Source organism: Phyllostomus hastatus, unplaced genomic scaffold, assembly GCF_019186645.2.
Source record: "Phyllostomus hastatus isolate PE091 unplaced genomic scaffold, TTU_PhHast_1.1 phas_scaffold_12, whole genome shotgun sequence".
Lineage (NCBI taxonomy): Eukaryota > Metazoa > Chordata > Mammalia > Chiroptera > Phyllostomidae > Phyllostomus > Phyllostomus hastatus.
This window is the reverse complement of record NW_025334007.1, coordinates 22,109,463-22,133,058: the sequence shown is the minus strand read 5'-3', so window position 1 is coordinate 22,133,058 and position 23,596 is coordinate 22,109,463. Positions and strand designations below refer to the sequence as shown.

The 23,596-nt window shown below is 58.8% G+C and overlaps 1 protein-coding gene across 3 annotated transcripts; it reads left to right on the top strand.

Annotated features, from left to right (window-relative positions):
• Nucleotides 1–644: 644 nt before the first annotated feature.
• LOC123830102 (granulocyte-macrophage colony-stimulating factor receptor subunit alpha-like) lies at nucleotides 645–23,391 on the top strand. 3 transcript variants are annotated; one of them, XM_045856113.1, is made up of 13 exons: nucleotides 645–896; nucleotides 2,927–3,207; nucleotides 4,224–4,319; nucleotides 6,010–6,152; nucleotides 11,819–11,945; nucleotides 12,081–12,210; nucleotides 12,730–12,914; nucleotides 16,702–16,835; nucleotides 18,561–18,584; nucleotides 19,986–20,121; nucleotides 21,310–21,415; nucleotides 22,722–22,803; nucleotides 23,141–23,391. In XM_045856113.1, exons 3-13 carry the CDS (start codon nucleotides 4,244–4,246, stop codon nucleotides 23,279–23,281), a joined length of 1,284 nt encoding a protein of 427 aa, XP_045712069.1. In that variant the 5' UTR covers nucleotides 645–896; nucleotides 2,927–3,207; nucleotides 4,224–4,243; the 3' UTR covers nucleotides 23,282–23,391. The 3 variants fall into 3 exon arrangements, with proteins under 3 accessions (XP_045712069.1, XP_045712068.1, XP_045712070.1); XM_045856112.1 differs by lacking the exon at nucleotides 2,927–3,207; XM_045856114.1 differs by lacking the exons at nucleotides 2,927–3,207; nucleotides 4,224–4,319.
• Nucleotides 23,392–23,596: the final 205 nt, after the last annotated feature.

The window sequence follows — 23,596 nt, the reverse complement described above, 5'->3', positions numbered from 1 at the left end:
CCGTGGACAGCCGAGCTGAGAGCCTTTGGCTGGGGCACCGGCAGGTGCCTCTCAGCCCCGGTCATCGACGGCCTGGTCTTTGAGGACCACACAGAGGGAGACTCAGCAGGCCTCAGGGGGACAGGTCCACAGTGCATCATTTCTGCAGGACACTGGGGGAGGGGGTGGGGGCGATCCGCACGCCCACCTGCGATCCAGGTGTGCAGTGTCCTCCCAGCGCACCTGCTGGGATTCTCCATCCTGGCTGGCCCTGAACGCACGGCGGCCACGCAGGAAACGAGAGGCAGCGTCCCTCTCCTAGGAGGACCCCATCCACCAGCAGCTGGCTTGGTGAGGTCGTCACGAGGAAGGGACACGCAGAGGCTGCCTCCCAGCATGGAAGTGGGGGGGGGGGCGGGTGGACACGGGCCGGGGCCAGAAGCACGCCCCACGTCTCGCCAAACCAGATACGGAGGCGTCGCCCCCCCCCCCCCCCCCCCCCGGGCACAGAAGGACAAGACAGACAGCACTGCAGAAAGGGGAACCCGAGGTGAAGATAGAGGAGAGGAGGGCCTTGAGACAGACCGCCGGCGGGCGGGGTCAGGGGACTTCCTGTCCGCCGAGACCGATAAGGCCGCTCAGGCCGCCAGCCGGGGTGCGAGGCAAGGTGGACAGCAGATTGTGTGCCTCTGCCTAAGGGCTGAGCGGGAGGGAACTACTGTTTTTTTTCCCCCCCAAATAAGACAACCAGAGGCAGCCCCTTCGGCTTCTTCTCGCTGCCGCAACCCCGCGGGCCCGTGGGGAACGTGGGTGCAGGCGGCCGTGGCTCAGACGCGGCCAGCGCCAGCCGGGGACAGCAGCCCCTCCGCAGAGCCCCGGGAGCAGGCCGAGCGGGGACCCACGGACTGGACCGGCCAGTGAGTGGACGTCTCGCCACGGGTGGGGCAAGGATGGAGGGGCGCTGGGCCTGGCGGAGAAAAGGCAGCCCTGCTCTGGGGGCCCCCCTCAGGGAAAGCCGGACAGAGAAACGGAGGGTGTGTCGTCAACCTGGCCGGGGCGCCGGGGACGGGGAGGGGGGGGCAGGCAGGTTTCAGCGTCTGCGTCGCTTTATATAACTCGCTCAGCAGGTGTGGCCGGGTGTTCCTGGCCCCACACCTGCACGACACGCACCTGCCCCCTGCGGACCCTCATCTGCCACAAACCAGTTCCTTGGGGTTCCTTTCAAACATCCACGTCGTGACGGGCTGGTCTAGGACATGAGTGTGGCTGTGATTGACCCCCCAGGGCCGGGGGGGGCACGGGTTCCGACTTCCCCGTCCCAGTGAGGCCTTGACTCTGGACGCGAGCAGAACAGGTGGCAGGTGAGAAAACCCAGGCATGGGGGGCCCCAGACATCCAGATGACAGAAACCCTCCGGCGTCAGAATCTGCTCCGTCGTTAGCAGCTGGGCACAGGAGGGGACAGGCCACTGCAGCCTGGGGGGCACGGATGTGGGGGCCCACTGGAAGAGCAGACCCTCATGCCAGAATTAAAAGTAAATCAACAGAACCCCCTTCAATTGGGTGTGAATATTTTCCGTGTGATGCAGGCAGTGGGGTGGCTTTTTGAAGCCTTCGGCACCCACGGTGGGCCCGTGAAATAGGAGCTTCGGATTCGCCTCAACATTGGGCCGGGCGGGAGGACACTGGGAGGGAATGTGGGGGAGTCAGATTTGGGGGGAGCTGATCACGGTGAGACAGAAAGCAGGGGGCCCACCGTCCCGTGCTCCCTGTGGCCAGCGCCCACACGTGGGCAACCTCTCTCGGTGGAAACTGCCCTCGGGTCCAGGGGCAGAGTTTTTGTTCGAGGTGGCCATGGGCTTGGGGCCCAGAGGAACAGGCAAAAATCACAGCCCTTTGTGTGTGTGAGAGAGAGAGAGACAGAGGAGAGAGAGAGAGAGAGAGAGAGAGAGAGAGACAGAGAGACAGAGAGACAGAGAGACAGAGGAGAGAGACAGAGGAGAGAGAGAGAGAGAGAGAGAGGGAGGCCGGCAGGACCTGTCATCGGCTCAAGGGGACAGACTCTGCTAACATCTAAAAGGCAGAATCTGGGGGTCCCCAAGGGGGGCGGAGTCCTCAGCCCACTGTGGCTCCATCTGGACGGAGCCACGCCACCCCCGGGGCTTCCAGCACGGAAATGCAGAGACACCCAGGTTAATTTTTCTGTGACTCAGCCCCGTCGTTCCAGCAGTGAGCTGTCTGTCCTTCCCAGGTGAGGAACAGCAGCAGGTGACACAGACAGACACAGGGACGTCGGGATTCAAGGGGCCACGAGTTCTGAGGGTTGCGGGGGCGGCAGCAAAGCCCCCGAGTGCGGACTGCGGGAGGGTGGTCCCCTGTAAAGAAAGCTGGGCGCTGGGAGCCGTCGTCCCCAGAAGTGGGGCGCAGGGGTGGTGAGGGGTGTCCCCACCTCTGCCTGTTCATGTGTCTCGGGGGGCCCTGCGTGCAGAGCGGCACTTACAGCACGCCCCCCTCCCCCTGGGGGGAGCCCGAGGGCTCGGAGACCAGAGCTCATTCCCTCGCCCGCCACCCACGCAGCCTCCCAAGGGACCCACACGCACCCCAAAACACACACATCTGTGGAACCTGGGCGAGCTTGACCTAAAAGCCCAGAGGAAACCAGCCCCCTTCCTCTCCTCCCGCAGCCCGACCAGAAAGGAGGGTCTGCGTGTCCCCACCTTTGGGAACAGAAACTCCTTTGTAAAGACGTGTCTGAGCTCCGAGCGAGGCTGCTCTGAGACAGATCGTATCATCCTGAAACCGTTATCAACGGCGACAGACAGCCCGCGCTTTCCTCCGGAGGCCTCCTCCCCGCCCCTCCGGGAACAGGGCCTTCTCCCGCGCCCCGCGCCCCCCCAACAACAACAAAGCTCTCACACCCATTTTTCTGTGTTTTACACTCAAACCAGCCTAGGGCGCCCTCCTGTGGCCACGTCCTGCCGTCTCCTTGGTGTGTGCATGCATGAACGCGAGGGGGCGCCCCAGCACGGAAGCTAGCTCTTCTGTCCAACTTTTACTGGTTTAATTTTCGGGCGCCCGGCGCAGAACCGAAGAGGCTGGAGGGAGGAGGTTTTTTCCTCCCACGCATCCGCGCCCTGATTGGCCCTCTCCCGGGTTCCGTCCTGTCCAGAAAGACTTCTGGCTCGCTAGGGAGACACAGAGCAGAATCGGGCTTACCTGTCCGCGCCAGGTGGGGTGATCTACTTGTCTCTTGTCGCAGGAGCTTGGGCCCTGTGTCCCCCAACAGCACAGATTTGATGTCCCCGGGGACCGGTGAACCCCGAGGTGCTGGTGGCCTCCTGGCCAGGCCGGGCCCTTTGTGCCAAGGTGTCCCATCCTCAGCCAGGTCGCCCGCAGCGCCCCCACCTGGTGACCTCTGTGTACCACCAAAGTCGTCCCCAGTGCTTTATATGTAGTCCTCACTAATTCGTGCAGTTACGTTTGGGAACAAATCCATTGAAAGGAATGAAATGATTCCTTCCATCACTGAAGCTGGAAAGATTTTCTCAGCCTCTGCTGTTGAAAGGCACGGGTGTTTCTGACCGCCGCCCGCTGCCTCCTGCCCTGCCCACCCTGCAAACGCCATGCGCAGCCCTTCCCCCAAGACGCTCTGAACCAAGGTCCCCCCAGAGCTCCCTGCAGGTGAGGGCCTCTGGGCTCCCAGTGCACCTGGCCTATCAGTGGCTTCTTCCAGGTGGCTGCCCCACCTCACAAGGCTGCCCTCCCCTCCCCTTCTGCAGCACAGCCCGCCCCCAGCTCCTCCAGGCCACACTGCTCACCACAAGGATACAGATGCCAGCGGCCTGCTTAGGCCATAGTTTCCCCCCCTAGTATAACACCTGGATCTTTGTGAGGACCCAAAAATGACAGACTTGGACTGAGACAGAGGTGCCTCATAGTACAAAGTGGCTGCTGTGGCCCTGCACCCTCATCACATCTCCCTTCTTTTTTCCCCACTGGCGGCCTCCCCGCTCCCACTCTTCAGCCGCCACATACAAGAAGATCAGCTGAAACTCTGGGGTCCTGAGCGCATGGGGGAGAGGAGTGTGTCGCAGCGGTGGCCAGAGATGTGGGGCTAGGGACAGACACACAGGGGCAGGAGCCCAAAGAGCCCTGTAACGACCTGGGGGTGTGCTGAGCAGTGGGGGCCCTGCCTCCCTTGCAGTCTGATCTCTGACCGAGGGTGTTTCTTCTCTGCGCCTGCAGGTCCAGCTGGGGGCGCCGGGATGGCGCTCTTGTTGGGGTTCGCCAGCCTCCTGGTGGTGCCGCTGAGCTCAGCGCGCTGTGCGGACCCCCTCCCGGGTAGGTGCAGGCAAGTTCTCCGCGCACCTGAACGGGGACTACCTGCCGTGACCCGCGATCCCTCCCTGTGCAGATCCCTCCACACAGAGATGCCTTATCCTCCCTCCTGAAGAATCCAGGGACCCCAAACCGCCAACGCAGCGGGGGTGTCAGACCTGCCGCCCGGACTGGGGGGCAGTTAGGAAACACAGTCTCCCGCCCACGTGGGAAAAGGTGTCGACCGAGGCCGCGGAGGGAGACACCCGTCTCCGTACTGACGGAGCGCGCAGCCACGGGGCCGGGCCCCCGGGTTGTAACCGCGCATGCCCAGCGGTGGGCGCGCGGTGGGGGCCGCTGAAGTCAGACGCTTTTCCTCGCAGGAGATGGGCGTCCTGGGACCCCCCAACAGGTGCTCCCTGCACCTGCCCACAGGTGCATCGAGCCATTTGCAAAAGTCGTGTCCATTTCGAAAGGACACAGAGAGAAACTCTGAGAAAAAGAGAGAAGGTGGGGACAGTCTCGTCCCAACTTTTCCACGGGGAGAATCAAACATCATTTTTTTTTTAGTATTTTTTTATTTGATCCTCAATTTTGTCTATGTTTTAATTTTATTTTTCAACTAGAGCCGATGTTCCATATTACGGTGTGTTAGTTTCAGGCAGCACACAGCATAGAGATTACCCACTGATGTACAAAGTACATCTCCCCCACCCCGATATTTCCAGCACCCACCTGGCACCGGCCATAGTCGTGACTGTATTTGCCTTTGAAAACCCTTTTGTGGCCCATGCCCTCCTCCACCTGGGACCCCAGCTCACAGGGGACGAATGCCCGGAAGGGAACCTGCCCACTTAACAGCAGACCTCGGGGGAAGTGGGTGTCGGGGGACAAAAGGTACACAGCTCCCCAATAAAATATGTCCTGGGGGTGGGGCATACAGCTAATACAGCACAGTGACCACGTTGCACTGCATGTTTACAACGTGCTAAGACGGTAGATGTTCAAAGTCCTCATCCTCCGAAAAAAAAAAGGTTCTGCAACTCTGTGAGGCGACAGATGTTACTAGACTCTGGGACCGCTTCTGCACACAGGTGTATACACCCCCCCCCAAAAAAAACACACACACACACATACACACACCCATCGAACCAAGATGTGGTGCATCTGACAGGGATGCAATGTTGCATGACCATGATGTCTCCGTTAAAAGTGTAAAGAGAAGTCTCAGTGTGCATTAATCTATGCATCGCAATGTATAGGCTGGATAAACATAACCTCACCCCCCCCCACACACACACACACAAATACCAAGTGAGCCCAGTAATACCTCACTTCATATCCCCACCAACAATGCACAGCCAGTTCCAACTCCTCCACACGGGGCCCAAGACTGATTTCCCGTTTGTTACAATGGTTGTCATCAGGGCTAGCATCCTGGGGGTAAAGAGGCACCCCACCGAGGTATTCTTTGCCTTCTCTGCTTACAAGTGCTTTTGAGAACCTTCCGCGTGCTTATAACTTGCTGAATTGCTCACTCGAACACGGGCCATGGTGTCTTCTCAGACCGTGGCCTCAATAAAGAAAACACCAACAAAAAAACATAACAATCCATTCCTGGCGCTTTGAAAATGCCCCCCTTCTGCTGTCATTACGTGCCCTGAGGGGTGCCTTACTCTGAAACTGTTTTGTTTTGTTCTGTTTTCATTTGCAGCCGAGGAAAACCAATCTCCGGTTATAAACATGAAGCTGGATCCCCGGAAAAAACTGTTGACCTGGAGTTACCGCACAAACGTCACGGAGCAGGAGTGCCAAATGGACACCCCGCCCAACTCCTCCACCAGGCAGACCCCTGAGGTGAGTTCTCGGCAATCCCGCCTAACTAACGGCTTCGCTCCTCGTAAATCTCGAATCTCCCTGAAATGCTTCCTCGGTCCTGTCCCTGGTCCCAATCCCCCCTAGTGTGACTCTTGTAGAAGAGGAAAGAAACATTTCGTCTGTCTGCTAGGTTCCGTGACAAGGGGCCTGCACATTAAATGCGGGGGGAGAAATGAGAACAAGGATACCTTTTTGCGCCTGTGTTTGATGTTTGCGTAGGGCAGCAAGTTAAACGTGTAAAGGAGTGGATGGACTCGGGAGCTTCTGGACGGGAGGTTTTAACAAAGGGCAGCAAGCCAGCGGGGGAAGAGACAGGTGAGGGGGAGCGGATGGGGGCTCTGGGGCTGATCATCTGGTGGATGGGACCCAAGCAGGACAGCCCCCCCCCACCCCGAGGTCGCTGCGAGTGGGCTGAGGAAGCAGGTCCCATGTGTGGGGCCAGGACTTCCCTTCCGGCCCAGATGTGCTGGATAAAAGTGGTCCAAAAAAAAAAAATAGCCATTGGAGTCTAGTGCTCCTTGGAGTCTCGTGATACATTTTAGAATCTTTTTATGACGCTTCCTCCCCAAAGGGACGCCTTTGGGACTTTTCTTGGAAAGAAGGCAGGTCTGGAAACTTGTTAGAAATGGTGTGGCCCGTGGCCGTCAACAACAAGGGCCGTGGACACCTGTGGGGCCGACAGGCGTCTTTTTATGCGTACACGATTTGGATTTATTGAGGAGTTCTCTCTCTTTCCATCCATTGAAGAATTCCAGGAGCCCCCCTTGAGGCTTCTGTATCTTGTTACAAATCTACAGTTGCCCACCCGGATGGGAAATGTTGGAAACATCCACGTTCCACTGCTGCCCCTGGGGTTGGCAAATGTTACAATGTTGCTGGCTGCTCAGGTCTAAGGTGGCTGGGTGGGTGAACCGTGCTCTTTTTCCTGTCTGCTCCGGAAAGGATACAGTGTAGCAAGTTTTTACCCCGTTGAGGCTGGGTCCAGTGTTGCAAGTAATGTAGACAAGATGGGAAGGCTCTGGGAGGAAGCCCGTAGGCTGTGTGCCAAGACCGTTACATTGTACACAAAGGCCTTGAGCGCCCTCAGAGTTTGGTGTTCAAGGCAGGTGCTGAAACCACCCAAAGTTACTGACTGACGGCTGCACTGCCTTGGCTTGTGGCTTTGTTTTGGTTTTGTTTTTGTTTTTTAAGAGTTTACTTACTTTTTTGTTTTTAGAGGGGAAGGGAGAAAGAAAGAGAGGAAAAGAAACACAAATGTGTGGTTGCCTCTCGCGCGCCCCCTACTGGGGACCTGGCCCGCCACCCAGGCATGTGCCCTGACTGGGAATCGAACTGGTGACCCTTTGGTTTGCAGGCCGGCAGGCAATCCACTGAGCCACAGCAGCCAGGGCTGTTGTCCCCCACCCCCCCACCCCCCACCCCCCCCCACCCCGGATTTGGCACATACACAATATATGTTGATGCCACCGAGGTGTCTGTTGCTTTGGAAGAAATCTGAATGCATATCACCACTCTGGTCACCAGGCCCAGGAGGCAGAGGCACCCGTAGTGAGTGCCCACCCCCTTGGCTGCCCTTTGTCACCATAACCTGTGGGAGGCTTGGAGGGGGGGGGGCTGGTGACAATGTCCAAATCACCCACAGGGCAACACCACATTTTGAATGTCCATGATGCCACCCAGCTGCACACTTCCCGCAGGGGACAATGGCCAACTTTACGCTCTCATCGACCACAGTAAAACCATTAATTTTTCCCCCCTGAAACGTCCAAGCACAGAACAAAATACAAGTACAAAAAATCTCCTGCCGGAGCAGCAGACCGTGTTACCGTAGAATAAGCAGGAAACCAGGGTGTGACGGGTGCGTCGGGCGCGGCCTGATGCAGACACAGCGAAACAGAAACAATGTCCTCTTTGCAACGGTCAGCGGGCCGCAGCCCTTGGCGCGCACGTGACGGTCTCGATCGAAAGGTCAAGTACAACGAGCCCCTTTCCAGACGCCTGGGAACTACGGCTGCAAGCAAAACTCTCACAGAAGCGGGCAGGCAGGAGCCAGTCCCCTTTGCTCAGGGGACTTCCTGCCCCCCCCGAGGGCGCATTCGTGGGGTGCACGACTGTCCGGAGTCCCCCCAGCTTTTAAGGCGATAAACGAGCTTCTCGGGGAGACCACGCCGCTGTCGCCCGGCCCGTTTCCTGGCGGAAATGCAGGAGAAGAAGGCGGTTAGGTCCTTGCCATCCTGGAAACAGGGACAATTTAATGTCCTGCGTCGGAACTGGACGCAGCTCCCGACGCACCGCTGGCGCGGGTTGCGCAACCTTCCCCAGGCACGCGCCCGGCTCTCTCGAACCTTCTGTGAAAACTCTTCCACGTCCAAAACTCAGCAGCGGTTCCCCTCAGCGGCCGCTGTGGGTGGTTCAAGGCCCCCCCCCCCGCCCCCCCCCCCGCAAACGGGCGGATTAGCGCGCAAACCCTACGTTTCCCTGCCCGGCGGTTCTAAGGAATGCTTGGTCACCTGGGGAGCTGCCACTGTTGCTGGGACAGCGGCTGCCTCTGAGCTGTGCCTCCTGTCGCCCCTGCCGTGTTTCAAAATTTTGGTGTGTTTTTTTTTTGTTTGTCTTAGAATTTTCATGCCATTGTTTTTGCTTTGTTTCTTTTTTGTTTTGTTTTTGTTTTTTTTTCTGAACCACATTCTTTCTGCGACAAGGGGTTTCTGTAGAAATAGCAACTGTTTTCTTTCTATCGATAGGAAAAAAAAATGTCCTCTTTGTTTCCAGGGCAGAATCATTTTGTACGTATTCTATTTTGAGTCCGTTCATCGGCTTTGAAAGGGACACACACACCTCTGCCAGAGGCACGGGGGGGGGGGTCTGGTTTTTCGGCGCCCCCCTGGCTGCCTCCAGAACCTTGTTCCAGAAGGTCAGCGGGAGAGCAGCCCCCTGAGTGCAGGCCACGGGGACTCTCTGCGTCCCCAGGACGACGGGTCCCCTGCTGTCCCTGCGCCAAGGGGTCTGATGCGGCCCATTCCAGAACCATCCCCGAGCGCGTATAGAAAAAAATACAATTAGCGACAAAACCTCCTCGCAACCCGGAAAACCCCTCTCCCCAGCTGCAAGGCAAAGAAAACAGACTCAGTTGTTACTTTAGCGGGCGGGGCCTTTGGAAATACACGTACACCACGGAAAGGAGAGCGCGCAGAGGTCGGCCGGGGTGACCCCGGTGGCCACGGAGCCTCGGGCCGTGGAGCGCAGAAGCCCCCTAGTGGTGGCGGTGAGGACAAACACCCTGGCCCACACTGGCAGGCGCGGGGCGCGGGGGCCTGCAAATTGGACCCGCAAGAGACGGGAAAACGGCGGGAAAACGGCGCACAGATTTCACACGGCGTTAAAAATTTGACCCGGAGCGCAGAGGCGTCGTGGAAAGAAGAGGGGCTGTTAGACGAACACCGGACGTACCGTTTGCAACAAGGGGCTGTGTGGGAAGACAAGGGGGGGAGATGTGTTTGGTGTGTCCCCCCCCTCCCGGGGGCAGCGACCTGTGGGAAGGCCGATGGGCAACAGCAGACGAGGGGTCTGCCGCGGGTGCGCGCACGCAGCCCCTTCTCGGGGCTGGGTTTGCGTGTCCTTCCTGGTGGTCGCCAACTGTCCCCGGGAGGCGCTCCGCGGCCGACCTTGTGTCTCAGCCGTGTCCGCTTCTGCGGGATCCAGGGAGGACACCTCCAGGGAGACTGTGTTTCTGCCTCTGCTGGGTGCCCGTTGCCCCCGGCTGAGACGCGTCTCTGCCCCGCTGGGGTAGGGGGGGTGGCATTCTGCCCCCTTGCCCTTTGCCCCAGGGGAGGAGGAGGGGGTCCGGAGCAGATGTCAGCAGCTGACTGTAAGTGGGGGGTGTCCCTGTGGCTGGTGAGGGGTGTCTATGGGTTTTGTTGTTGTTTTTGTCTTTGTTTTTTTGCTCTGCTGGAAGTGGGCACACCACTAAGGAAATTCCTCACTGTTCATCAAGCTCTGCCGGGTGGTTGCAAAAGCGTTTGCTGAGCCCCCTGGCTCTCGGGAGAGGGTGCCATCTGCTTCCTGTTTCCTGCGCCGGGCTCCGCAGGTGGGGGGGGGGGGGGGGTCAGCGTTCCTGTTCTGCACACGGTCCTGCCGCAGTCTCTCTGTGCATTGATTTACCTGTCCCCACGAGACACTCTGTGCGTCACGGGCTTTTGGCCGAGAGAGACAGCCAAGGCGAACAGGGAGGTTGGACCTTTGCTGTAGCTGAGTGGGGACACCCCACCCACTGCTTTCCCCTTCTCGGGGTAGAGCTGCCAGGGTCTTTATGACCCAAGGGGGGGGCTGTACCAGGAGGAGGCAGGTGACAGCCACTACAGGGCTACCTCTCTCTCCGGGACATGGGCAAGGGAGGTGGCTTGGGGCCTCCTGGGGTCGCTGTTCAGAGATGAGCCCGCCCCAGCTGAGTTGCGGGGCCGAGGCAGAGGCTGGGCGTTGGTCCTTACACCGTGTGCACCCAGGTCAACTCGGGCACCTGGTGGGGGTGGGGGGTGGGGCGGTGGGGGGAGAAGGCAGGTGAGCTCCAGACAGCCCGTGCCTCCACAGCGCTGGCTCCGCTGGGGGGTCGTCGAGCGGGGACACTGGGGGAGCGAGCCGAGGTGCTGGGTGGAGCTCCGCCCCGAGGTGCAGCCGCGGTAGGCGGAACACTGCCCACCCGCCCCACCGGATCCCAGTGCGGAAGCCCGGAACCCCAAGGGGGTGTGGCCAGCAGGTGGGGCCTTGCAGGTCAGAGGGGGTGAGGGGGGAAGGCCGTGCCGACCCCTGTCAGGTGCTGTCCCAGGGGCCTGCACATTAAAGGGATAGAGGCTGATGGAGGAGCGAGAACGCATATAATTTTCTGCTCCCCTTTTCATTATTTATATCATAACAAAAATATCTAATATATATTTATATATAAATATGTATGACTTTATGTATATATTTATATATAAGTCACTGATAAATACATGTAATTTTATTGTGTATTATTTTAATAAATGTATTTTATTTATTCATTAAATAAAATTTAATAAATAAGTAAAACAACATTTTTTAAAAATATATTATGTTAAATATATTTTAAAATATTTTATAATATATTATTTTTAAATCTATTTTAAATATAATGCATTATAAATAATACATTTTAAAATAGATTGTAAAATAATAATTATATTTAAAATATATTACCTTAAAATACATTTATATTATGTTATAAATATATTTGTTTAAAATAAATAGCATCTATTGTTTTAAAATAGATTTTAATAAGTATATTTTATTTAGTTAGCTAAATGAATACAATAATATATATTTAAAATATTGTATGTTATTTAATATATATGTTTAAAATATGTTTTTAAAATATATTATTTTATTCATATTGTTTAAAGTAATACATATTTTATTGTCGCATATGTAATAAAAATATATGCGCAATTGTTAATGACATTCAAGTTGCCATCAAAGGCACACGGAGGCCCTCCTACAAAACTCGTGAGGACCCAGAGTCGCGGCGGGTCCCGCCACATCCCCGGGGGGGGGGGGGTCTCCCGGGACGGAAGCAGGTCCGCGGGAGCGCGCGGCGCGGGCGGCACCCCTGCCCCTCACCTTGCCTCTCGCAGCCTGCAGACCACGACGCGTACTCCTGCCACTTCCCCAACGCGGTGCTGCACCGGGGCGCCTTCCTGACCGTGCGCGGGACCGCGGGCGGCGCCGCCTTCCGCTGCGCGCTGCACTTCCAGAACGCAGGTGAGGGCGCCTCGCTGCAGTCCCCGCCGCCTTGTCCAGCAGCGCGCGCGCGCGGCGGTGACCTCCCCGCGGAGGGGCCGCGGATGTCGGGGGACGGGGGGGCGCCCTCGCTGAAGCGTTCCGTTGTCCTCCCAGGCCGGGAAGGGTCCGGGGCCGTGAACTTCTCGTGCGTCATCTACAACGTGCAGCTCCTGAACTGCAGCTGGGCGCCCGGCCCCGCCGCGCCCGCCGACGTCCAGTACCAGCTGCACTGCTGGGCGTGCCGGTGAGCCGCGAGGGCCTGCCCCAGCGTCTGGCACCTCTCCGGGGACCCCGCCCCACCCAAACTCACAAGCTGCAGAAGCCTCTGGCGGGTCCCCTCAACCCCGGGCTCTTGCTGTCAGGGCCTGACGTGTCCACAGAGCAAAGGGACAGAGACAGAACACCAAAGGGAAAAAGGGGTACCACTCAGCTTCCGCTCTGTCCTGCCTGCAAAATGCTCCCTCTTCGGTCCTCGCGGGTCGTGGAAGCAGGCGGCGCGCCCGAGGAGGGAGCTGCGAGGGGGTGTCTCCGCCCCCGCTGTCTGAAAAGGTGGCCTTCCTTCCTGCTTTGGCCAGCAATTTGCAGTGACCTGGCACGTAGATCCCCTTAGGTGTCCATGCGTATTCAGTGACGAAATCCCTTCCCCTTTCTCGTCCCTTTTTCGGGGGTTTTTCTGGGGCTGGGGGCGCGGAGGTAAGGGGTGCTGCGTCTGCAAAAACGACGCCCACTCTGCCGCCCCCCGGATGTGTTTCGGACATTACAGGGAGGAGGAAGAAATCGAATGTCCCCACTACATCCTGGACGGCGCGGGGACGCGCGTGGGCTGCCATTTCGACGCTCTCCCAGAGCCGCGGCTGACGGACTCGTACGTTTTCCTGCTGAACGGAACCAGCCCAGAGACGGAGGTGCAGTTCGTGGACTTCCCGCCGTTCAGAGCCATTCAAATGGGTGAGGCGGTTTCCCCCCACCACCCCCCACCTCCCCACCCCGCGGCGGAGGTATCTTCTGTCTCTGCACGCGGTTGGTGCCAGCACTTTGCCGGGGCGCAGGCCGGCCTCTGCGACATCCTGGGGTCGAGAAAGGGGGCCTGGAAAACACGCTGAGCGGGAGGTGGGGTGCTCACACCTGCGCCGGCGCGGTGGGCATCGGAACAGGTGCATGCATGCGGCTGTCCTGCGTGAAAGAGCTTTCCGATGTGGGTGGCGAAGATGTTCTAGAAACTTCCCAAAACACCGAGTGAGCAAATGCTAAGTCATCGTCTATGGAAAATACAAGGATGGTGGTTCTCCGGCCACAGCATGTCCATCAGTGGGTCCACCTATCAGTCCGTTCTATGTGTGTTCGTGTTGGAAGGCACCCTCCTGGATATACGGCTGCTGCATTCACCTTGAACTTGGGGCCCAGGGCCCAGGGCTCTGTCCTTTAAACCTTCGCAAAGCTTACCAGACACCCATCTTCTTGGAGGCACACCACAGTCGTCCTGTGCTTGGGGAGTGCAGGGGAAGGAGAAAACTTTTCTCTCCCCCCTGAGGTTCTCAGACTGGGGGGTGTGGAAGCGACTCACACATGCTACGTGAAAAACATAGGTTTTAGCCCTGGCTGGCGGAGCTCAGTGGATGGAGCGCGGGCTGCGAACCAAAGCATCGCAGGTTCGATTCCCAGTCAGGGCACATGCCTGGGTTGCAGGCCACGGCCCCCAGCAACCACACACGGATGTCTCTCTCTCTCTCTCTCTCTCTCTCTCTCTCCCCCTCCCTTCCCTCTCTGAAAATAAATGGATAGAATCTTAAAAAAATTATTGAATAAAAAAACATACGTTTTAAATGGAATTTTTACTTTTTACATGCCTGGGACTGCTTTATGGAAATAAAATGAACCCCCCCCCCAAAAAAAAAGCAGTTTGATAAAAGCACTTACCTACCGTTTTAACCGAGAACAAGAAATGGGGGGGGGGGAGTGAGTGGAAAACCACAGTTGGTCTGGGCGTCCGGAAGTGGTCCCTACATGGGGTTTCCGGTGGGACGCAGGGATTATTTTAATAAGGTCCTTTGGGCCGATTTATCTTTTCTCTGCCTTAGGAGAGAGTCTGTTTTTTAAAGTGTTTAAAACATATTTTAGGGACTATGCTATTACAGTTGTCCCATTTTTTTTCTCCCCTTGATTCCCGTCTACCCTGTACCCACCCTCCCACCATCCCTGCCAACCTTAGTTCATGTCCATGGGTCGTACATGTGAGTTCTTTGGCTTCTCCATTTCCCATACTGTTCTTGCCCTCCCCCTGTCTGTTTTGTACCTGCCATTTGTGCTTCTTATTCCCTGTACCTTTCCCCCCATGCTCCCCCCTCCCCCTCCCTCACTGATAACCCTCCATGGGATCTCCATCTCTGTGATTCTGTTCCTGTTCTAGCTGTTTGCTTCGTTTGGTTTTGGGTTTTAGGTTCAGTTGTTGATAGTTGTGAGTGTGTTGTCCTTGCACTGTTCCTATTTCCGATCTTCTTCTTTTTCTTAGATAAACCCCTTTACCACTTCCTATAATAAGGGCCTGGTGATGGTGAACTCCTTGAACTTGACCTTATCTGGGAGGCACTTTATCTGCCCTTCCGCTCTGAATGAGAGCTTTGCTGGATAGAGTCACCTTGGGTGCAGGTCCTCACCTTTCATGACTTGGAATACTTCTCTCCAGCCCCTTCTTGCCTGCAAGGCCTCTTTTGAGAAATCAGCTGACAGTCTGATGGGAACTCCATTGTAGGTGACTGTCCCCTTATCTCTTGCTGCTTCTAGAATTTTCTCCTTCATTTTTACCTTGGCTAATGTAACGATGATGTGCCTTGGTGTGTTCCTCCTTGGGTCCAACTTCTTTGGGCCTCTCTGAGCTTCCTGGACTTCCTGGAAGTCTATTTCCTTTGCCAGATTGGGGAAGTTCTCCTTCATTATGTTTTTCAAATAAGTTTTCAACTTCTTGCTCTTCCTCTTCCCCTTCTGGCACCCCCATGATTTGGACGTTGGAACATTTAAAGGTGTCCCACAGGTTCCTAAGCCTCTCCTCATTTTTTTGAATGTTTGTTTCTTCAATGCTTCCTTCTGGTCCAAACCACTGATTTGAGTCCTGGTTTCCTTCCCATCACTGTTGGTTCCCTGTACATTTCCCTTCAGGTTTTCCTCTATTTTGTGACCGTACTCAAGCATTTCTGTGAGCATCCTGATGACCAGTGCTTTGAACCTGGCGTCTGACAGGTTGGCTACCTCCTCATCATTTCGTTCTACTTTTGGAGCTTTGATCTGTTCTTTCATTTGGGCCGTGTTTCTTCGTCTCGGCATGCTGGTTACGTATAAGGGGCAGAGGCTTAGGTATTCACCAGGGCAGGGCAACCCACATAGCTGCGTTGTGGGGGGCGGGGTCTGAGAGGGAACAATGCCGCTTGCTCCGCTCTCTGCCAGCTTTCAGTCCCTTCCCCCGCTACCCACAAGCAAACTGGGCCCTTCTGGTGCTGATTCCCGGGTGGGTGGGTTTGTGTACATTCTAGGGCCCTGTGGGTCTCCCCAGTGAACTCTCCTGTGAGGCTGGGAGTCTCTCCCACCACCCCAACCCCCACAGTCAGCAGTTTGAGGCTTTATTTCCCCGCGCTGGGGCCCTGGGTTGCGTGGTCTGTCTCGCTCCCCAGTTGTTCCTCCCGGTTTATCCTCACGCGAGTGTGGGACCGCCCGCTCTTCCAGGCACCACCTTGCCCAGTCCGCCAGCTGCTGCCTTGCCATGAATCCTGTCCACCTGGCTGCCTGTCTCTGCCTCTCCTACCAGTCTGGGTGAATGTTTCTTCTTTCACTCCTAGGTTGTTGGGCTTCCATACAGTTTGATTTTCTGGCGGTTCTGGTTGGCTTTTGTTTTTAAATTTGCCACCATCCCTCTTTTGGCTGTGCGAGGAGGCACAGCGTATCTACCTATACTTCCACCTTGGTGGGAAGGTACGCCGATGTATCTTGGTGCCCACTTCCCACCCTTGTGATGGCTGTCAGTCTTGCCCGGAGTCATGGCCTGGGGGTGACCAAGGAGATTTCGGGAGCAGGCAACGTGGCTGGTGTCGAATCTGTGAATACACAAGATTATTGGTGAACTCATAAGCAAGGCACCACCTGCTCCGTGAGTCATTGGGGACCCTCCAAATGTGCGCTTTGGCGAGGGTGTGTCAGAGTTTTATTTGCACGCCTGGCTGAATAAACACATTTTTCTGGAAGCTCTCCTTCTGGCAGAAGCCCCAAGTGCATGGTATTTGTTTGCAGACTGACCATCTGGTGCATGGCTTGGGAGGGGTGGGTGTTCCTTAGCTGGGCACGGGGATGAGCTCGGGATGACAAGAAGTCAGCCCCTTTGGTGGGCCTGACGTAGGCAGTGGCTGAGTGGCCCCCTGAGGTTGTTGGTGAAGAGACGAGAGGAGGAAAAGGAGGAGACGCTCACCTGTTGGCATCTCCAGGTGCTGCTCCAGCCACTGGGAGACACGGAGGCTGTGGCGGGGCGCAGGGGGGGTCTGGCCTGCAGGGGTTCCTCACACCACGAAGGGGACTCCCCGAGGGGCTCAGCTGACCTTATCATCTTGTTCCCCAAGATATCAGTCTTCCCCTTTTACGCAAGAAACGTAAAGCAGGACCAGGGACCCGTCAGACGCGCGCCCCAGGGCGTCTCATCCCCTGGACGTGTGTATCCGTCGTTGACATGCCGTTTGTGGCTTCTGCTTTTTCCTAGAGAAGCTGAACCCCCCCGCCAACCTGACGGTCGACTACAATGGGTCCCACCACATCATCCAGTGGGACAACCCCAAGATGCGATTCGACTTTCCCAGGAACAGCCTGTGCTATGAAGTGGACATCCAAGTGGCGGTGAGGGCCGGGGCCGTGGGCCGGGGCCGTGGGCCGGGGGGGTCCTCCCTTGCTCCCTTCTGGGGTTACATCCTCACTGACGGGATCTCCCGGCCACTCCACTACGTTGTTCTGCTGAGCCCTGCACCCTCTCTGCGCCCTCCAAGTGCCACCTGCTACTTTCTGGTAAAGTCCAGCTACTGCTTTCTCTTCTCCTTCTTGAGCTCCTGGGGCGTGAGCTCCGAAACCACCTGGCGTGGCCCGCGGTGCGGCCGTAGCCGCGCTCTGGTCTACGAGTTCTACCGTCTGGCATTCACGTTGATGTCTGTAATGCACGGAGAGAGAATGCCTCTGTTTGGTGGGAGGCTGAGGCCCCCCGCGGTTCCTCTGTGGGCAGACACCTGGTTGTGCCCAAACCATTTGTCCCAAAGGTTGTTACCTTTCGGCCTGGAGTGCTCTGGGCGGCCTTGTCCACCACCATCCGGCCGCCCACGCGGGGTCCATTCTGGGCTCTCTCTTCTCTTCTGTCCGTGTGTGTGTCTGTCTGGGCCCCGTTTGGATTCCCGTCGCTTTGCGGTGCTCGTGGAGGCCAGGAAGTGTGACGACTTCAAGGGTGAAGATGGTGTGGGTTGCTCAGGGGTCTTGGCCCCTCCACGTGAATTGTGGGGAGTGCAGGTGCCATTGTGCCAAACGAACAAACAAACAAACAAACAAACAAACAAAAACAGCCGTTGTAATTTTGAAAGAGAGGCCACTGCATCTAGGCAGCAACTGGGGAATGTGGTCACCCTAGCCAGACCAAGTCTTCGGACCCCTGAACGCAGGCCGTGTTTCTACGTATTCCAGTTTCCTTGCATCCTGTGTGCCGCGTGTCGTGGTTGTCCACGTAGCACTGTCCTTCTTCTTCTGTCAAATGCACTTGGGAGTCGTTCGCTCGTTTGCACGGTGGTGCGGTTGTGTCCCTGATGAACGGACACTCTTCCCAGAGGTCTGGCTTGTTCTGGGATCGAAGTCTGGGCCCTGGACGTGGCCTGCCCACACCGGTGACCTCATGCATGTCAGGACACTCAGAGGCGACCTCAGCCAGGTAGAAAAATCACAGGTGACTTTAGACGAGAGACCTCAGCAGGTGGCTTCCCACAGGTGAGCCTCCTTGGTTCTGTGGGCACGCACCTGCTCCCAGGTTGCCCCAGGCATCCCCCTGCATCGGCACAGCCCTCTGTGCATTTGGCAGCACACACAACAATGGGGTCCTCAAACGGCTAACGTCAGGGGCTTGTCCACTCACCTTCGTGGGACAAAGGGAAGGGAGGGGGTCCGTTTCTATGGGAGGAAAGCACGTATTTATTTTTTTTATTTTTATTTTTTTAGCAAAGGCAAATGAGAGGCAAGAAAATGGGGCATATGTTTGTTTGTGCAGGGAATGAGTGACCTTTTTTCTGATTTCCTGTGGCCGTCAAACTCCCCAGGAGATGCGATTTGGGGCCGATTCCCTCACTTTCCTCCCCCGGAGGGAACGGACCCCACAGGAGGAGTTCGAGAGTCCTCATTCCCCTGTGTTTCCCGCTGTCAGCCGGATAAGGGCAGCTCCCCCCAAAACCTCTTCCTGCCTCTGCTGAATCTGTAATAGTTTCAGCTACGAAGATGGTTTGTGCCAGTTCTGGGGTTCTGGGGGAGGGGGCTGCGCTGGAACCCAGTATTGCAAACACAGCCCCTCACCATATCTCCCCTCATCTGCTTCCCCAGGGCACCTCGTCCCAGGAAGACCCCGTAAGTATCTGTTTTATTCTGTGTGGTGTCCATGCCGTGGCCATCAGCCCTCACAGTCCAGCCCTCCCTACGCGGGTCCCTCGGCCCGGCTGTGGGGGTCCAGCCAGCCCCTCCGGGCTCACCGGGGTTCGGGTTTGGAGGGAGAAGCTGTATTCTTCCCGCTGCTGGCTCAGGCGGCCCCTCCAGCATTTCCGGTTCGAGTTGTGGCAACGTGAACCGTGTGCACCGCAAACTCACGCCCGCCTGGCACCTCAGGATGGGACCTCATCTGCGCACAGGGTGTTTGCAGGTGGCATCAGTGAAGGGTCTGAGAGGAGGTGGTCCTGGGTCAGGGTGGCCCTGCGTGCAGTGACCGTGTCCTGAGAAGGGACAGAAGAGGAGACGCAGACCCGGAGGAGAAGCCACGTGGAGACGGAGGCAGAGACGGGAAGGACGCGGCGACCAGCCCCAGGAGCTGGAAGAGACGGGAAGGACCCCCCCTGCAGCCTGTGGAGGGAGCACAGCCCCCTACTGGGTGCTCCCTGGCTCACCATATGGGACCCTACGGGTGTCCCCTGCCCTGTGCACCGGACTCAGCACGGTCGGCTGGTGTCACCCAACCATCACACCTGACCCTCCATAGCCCGGGGTGCTCCGTCTCCCACTCCATCTCCCTGGTGTGGCCAGCAGCTGTCTGCGTTCACGGCCGCCCTCGGGCAGCTGCCCAGGGGGCCGTCGTGAGTAGGGCGGGAGGCAGCCCGGGACCCGCTGCGTCTGAACAGAGCTGCTGATAGAAGCCACCGTCTGGGAGCAGACACACGGCGCAGGTGCCAGAGAAACACACTCAGTTCTCGGAGCTGAGAGGAGCAGCCTGCAGCGTGTCCACAGCGTTCAGGGCTCCGCAGACCGCGGTCAGCGTCCACCCGCCCCCTGGCTGGGCTTTGGGGACACATCACCACCTGTGGAAGGCCAGGAACTCCGTCTGTCTGTCCTGCTCGGCCCCGCCCCCCTCCGGGCTGGGCCAGACCTCCGAGGACACTGGGTAGAATCGCTACGAGACATGGAAGCAGTGACTCCGGCTTCTGCTGTGCCGCCGAAACGGTGCCGGCATGGCTCTCATCCCCCTTTCCGTGTAACCGGACCTGCTCCGATGGTGCAGGGGACTGGCCCCAATGTGGACCCAACAGGGGGATGGCTGTGAGACCCAGACACGCAGGGGGCCCCTCACGTCCCTCCCCTTGGGGCCTGCGACAGGGCACACAGCAGGCAGGACAGACGGCCGGGGGCGGGGGCAGGTCTGGGTGGAGCAAGGCCGTCAGGGGTCCTTTGGGGTGTGGCTGACTTGCTCTGGCTCCTGCCCCCTCCCCATTCAGGTTCCTCACCCCTGCTGGTCGCCGCAGACTTGCTTTTCTTATTTGGAAGGTGTCCCAGTGCAGACAGGAGGAGAATGTGTACGTGGTGCCCTACGCAGCCGTGAGAGGCGGGCGCTCCGTCCGCCTGAGAGGGAGGACGCTGACCAGCGCCATGTGGAGCGAGTGGAGCGCCACGGTGCCTTTCGGTGAGAGCCCACCGGGGCTGGGTGCTGCATCCCTCCCCTTTTCTGTCCCGGAGATTGGGCATCTGAGGGCACCCAAGGGTCCCAGGGCCGCTGTGCTCCCTCCACAGGCTCCAGAGAGGGTCCCTCCGGCCTCTTCCAGCTCCGGGGGGCTCCAGGCCTCTCTTGCGGCCTCTCTCTGTACAAACACACCTTCTACAGCCTGCCCTGCACCCCCTCCTATGTTTGTGGGGTCCCCCAACAACGAGGTCCCTCCCAGACTCAGCCACAGGGGCACAAGCCCGTCTTTGTCACTTTGGCATCCGCCGCGCTGGGACCTGTCTCCAAGGCCCCAGCTGCCGGCCGCCCCCAGCTGCAGACGCCAGGCCCAAGGGTCGGCTGCCGGGCTCCCCCTCCCTCAGGCCTCCCTGCTCTGCGGGTGCCGCGGGGTGCCCCGTCCTGCCCTCCCCCTCTGGGGCAGCAGGCGGGGCTGTCCCAAAAGGGGTGGCCTGCAGTGACAGAAGTGCAAAGGGTGCACCGTGGCTCTGGGAGAGCCGTCCCTCGGGATCCGTTCAGGGGCCGACGGGGCATGAGTTCTGTGTAGACACCTGCTGGAGGCAAAAAAAATAGCTGCCCAGACTACTGCCTTTGGCACACCCCATTCAACAACCCCACCCACCCGCCCACCCAAGAGGAGCTGTCCAATCCCCATGGGAGCCTCCTTCCTTCTAGGCAACAGCTGCGTGGGTCAAGAAGCGGTCCAAGCTACACACACACACACACACACACACACACACACAGAGACTGTGTCCCAGCCTTCACATTTCACAGTTACACATTCATTCCTTTGGCTATGTCAAAGCAGTGTTGAAAGTAAACACCCACCGCTGAGAAGGAAAGCATCACGTGGGGTTGTGCCCTCATGGAAAGGTACCCAGTGAGCTCTGTCTGGTCAGCAGGGCGTGGGGAAAACGGGGACTTAGTGAGGCGGGGTGGACGCAGCACGTGAGAAAAGACAGATTTGTCACTACCTGTGTTCCCAGCTCCCTTGGGTCCTGGCGTCTGGAAGTCCTGTCCGCCTGGGTCCAGGCCTGCTTCCCCCGGACCAGAATCTCACCTCAGCGTCTGATCCCGCCGTGGGGAGAGGGGGCTGATGGGCCGCCCCTGAGATCTAGTGCGTTCTGACCGCCTGCTCCTCTCTCTGCCCCGCAGCAGGCCACCCGGAGCCGGAGGTCAGCGGCACCGCCGTGGCCCTGGTGGGGCTGCTGGTGGGGGCGGTGGTTCTACTCGTCTCCATCCTGACATTCCTCTGTACCAGGTGAGCCCCCCTCCTCACCCCCGCCCCCGCCCTGGTGCCCACAACGTGAAACCACGGCGCCCCCTGGAGGAAGGCGCACACACAGAAGGACCCACATGGCGCAGAGTGAGCAGAGCAGGGGGAGTCGCGAGACAGGAAGCCGCCGTGCAGGGCCGACAGCTGGGAGAGGGGAACCGGTAGGGGGCGTCCTCCCACACGCCCCCCGCTGGCCCGCTCCCGGGACCGAGGTCCGAGGACTCTTCCCTCCCCGCATGCTGCAGGGGGCGCAGTTTCGGAAATACGCACTTGTAAACAGCAGTACGAACAGAGCCCCCGGACCGGGGACACCGTGCATCGTGCACCCCGGGGATTCCGTGCGGACCACCCCCCCCGCGTTAGCCTGTGAGACGAGAAGAAGCAGGAAATGATCCGAAAGGTGGGGGCCCGAGCCACCGGCCCCGAGGACCTGCCTCGTACTTGGATGCCTCCGCCCTGTGGGCGTTAACACGGGACAAATGACCTCCGCTCGGGGCAGAAAGCCACCGTGTGTCCCACAGAGCTGCCTGCAAAGGGGACGGGGAAGCAGACACGGTGACGCCTGGACGGAGGAGCCCAGGACTGAGCATGAAACACGCCGTGGAGAGTCAGCGTCCCGATGCCGTGTCCTCTGCGCCCCCCAGCCACGCCCCCCCCGCTGGGGGCGTCCCTGTCCCCTCCCCTTTCTCCTACATAAGTGCCACCCCTTTGTGAGCTCCTGGGGACGCTAGGCGGGCTCCGGCCTGAGTCAGTGCTCCCGCGGAGCCGTTGCCATGGATCTCAGGAAAGGCTGCCTCCAGTCACCGCGAAAAGCCTCCCACTCAGGGGTGGACACATTACTTTGCACGTGGAGGAAAGCTGTGACGGAGGCCAGGATTTTTCACGAAGACGTGACCCCAGGAGTCTCTGCACAGAATGATGCGTCTTCCGTGTCCCCAAGACGGTTCTGAGCTCCCAGCGCTAGACAGGGACCGTCCCCCAGCCCACCCCCGCCCCGCGCACCCCAGAACCGCGTCCACACCAGGGTCCTGCCCGATGCTCTGAGCCCCCTGCAAAGCCGGGACAGGGCTCAGCCTGTCCTTGCTCGCGGCAGCCACCAGGGGGCGGCAGGCAGTTCCTGCGGCCCCCAGCGGGGGTCGCTGTCCCAGGGGGGTGGCCCGGGGTTGTGAGGAGTCCACTTGCTGGGGCGATGAGGCCCCAGGACACCCGGCCAGTGTGTGCAGTCGGGGTTGTCCACCCCGCGCCCGGCTGCCTGCACGGGAGGCCGCCACGCGCCCTGTTTCCTCGGCAGGTGGCCCCTGAGGCGGACGCTCTTCCCACCGGTGCCACAGGTGAAGCCGGAGCTGGTGGGCAGCCTTGCGCCCTCGCCCAAGGTAAGCGCGCCCTTCCGCCGCGGTGGGCATGCACGGAACCCCCCTCTGTCCCTGCGGATGGGCCTGCCCTGGGCGTATCCCACACACACGGAATCCACGCCGCGGGACCGTGAGGGTCTGGCGTCTCTCACGGGGGAGCCTCCTGTGCTCCAGGCCCGCCCACGCTGCAGCCCGAGTCACAGCCTCGCTCCTGTTCCTGGCTGCGTAATATTCCACCGCCTGTGGTGCGCGCTGCTGGGCCCTGGGGCTTCTGGGAAGGCTGGTCCTTCCCCCGTTTCGTGACGGGCGACCCAGGGACGCCAGCTGGTGGCCTCTGCTGTGCTGTGTCCTCTCTTAGATCCTCTGGGCCGGGGGCCACCGGCCGCCGAGCTTCCCGGAACCCGAGGACATTGTGGCTGTGGAGGAAATGCTGCCCTGTGTGAGCGGACCGGCAGCACCCGCAACCCGCGGGCCCAGCCCCGCCCCGCCCCAGCTCTGAAGACACCAGTTCCGAACTTCTTCCTCTCCATGTGCAGAACTTCTGACTCGAGTCCAAAGCGCCCCCCCCGCCCCGCCCCTGGGATCCCGGCCACGTCGTGGCCTTTTCTACCTGCTTGCCCGCACCCCGCCCAACCCCTGGGTCCTGCGCGCCCCCGACCCCCCTGCGGGAGGTGGCCCGGCCCAGGGCTCTGAAGCACCTGGCAGGTGAATCGGCTCCCATTTGGAAACGGAGACACCCCTGGTCACCCGCCCCCCCCCACTACGGCGAAGCTCCAAGCGATAGGCTATGCAGACCGTGGGCACGCCTGAGGGG

Bases quoted from the DNA above. Each gene is read 5' to 3' on its own strand.
- LOC123830102 (XM_045856112.1), top strand. From the start codon at position 4,244: ATGGCGCTCTTGTTGGGGTTCGCCAGCCTCCTGGTGGTGCCGCTGAGC. The intron at 18,585-19,985 runs GTAAGTATCTGT...CTTATTTGGAAG, and splicing joins CCTCGTCCCAGGAAGACCCC to GTGTCCCAGTGCAGACAGGA. The intron at 20,122-21,309 runs GTGAGAGCCCAC...TCTGCCCCGCAG, and splicing joins GAGCGCCACGGTGCCTTTCG to CAGGCCACCCGGAGCCGGAG.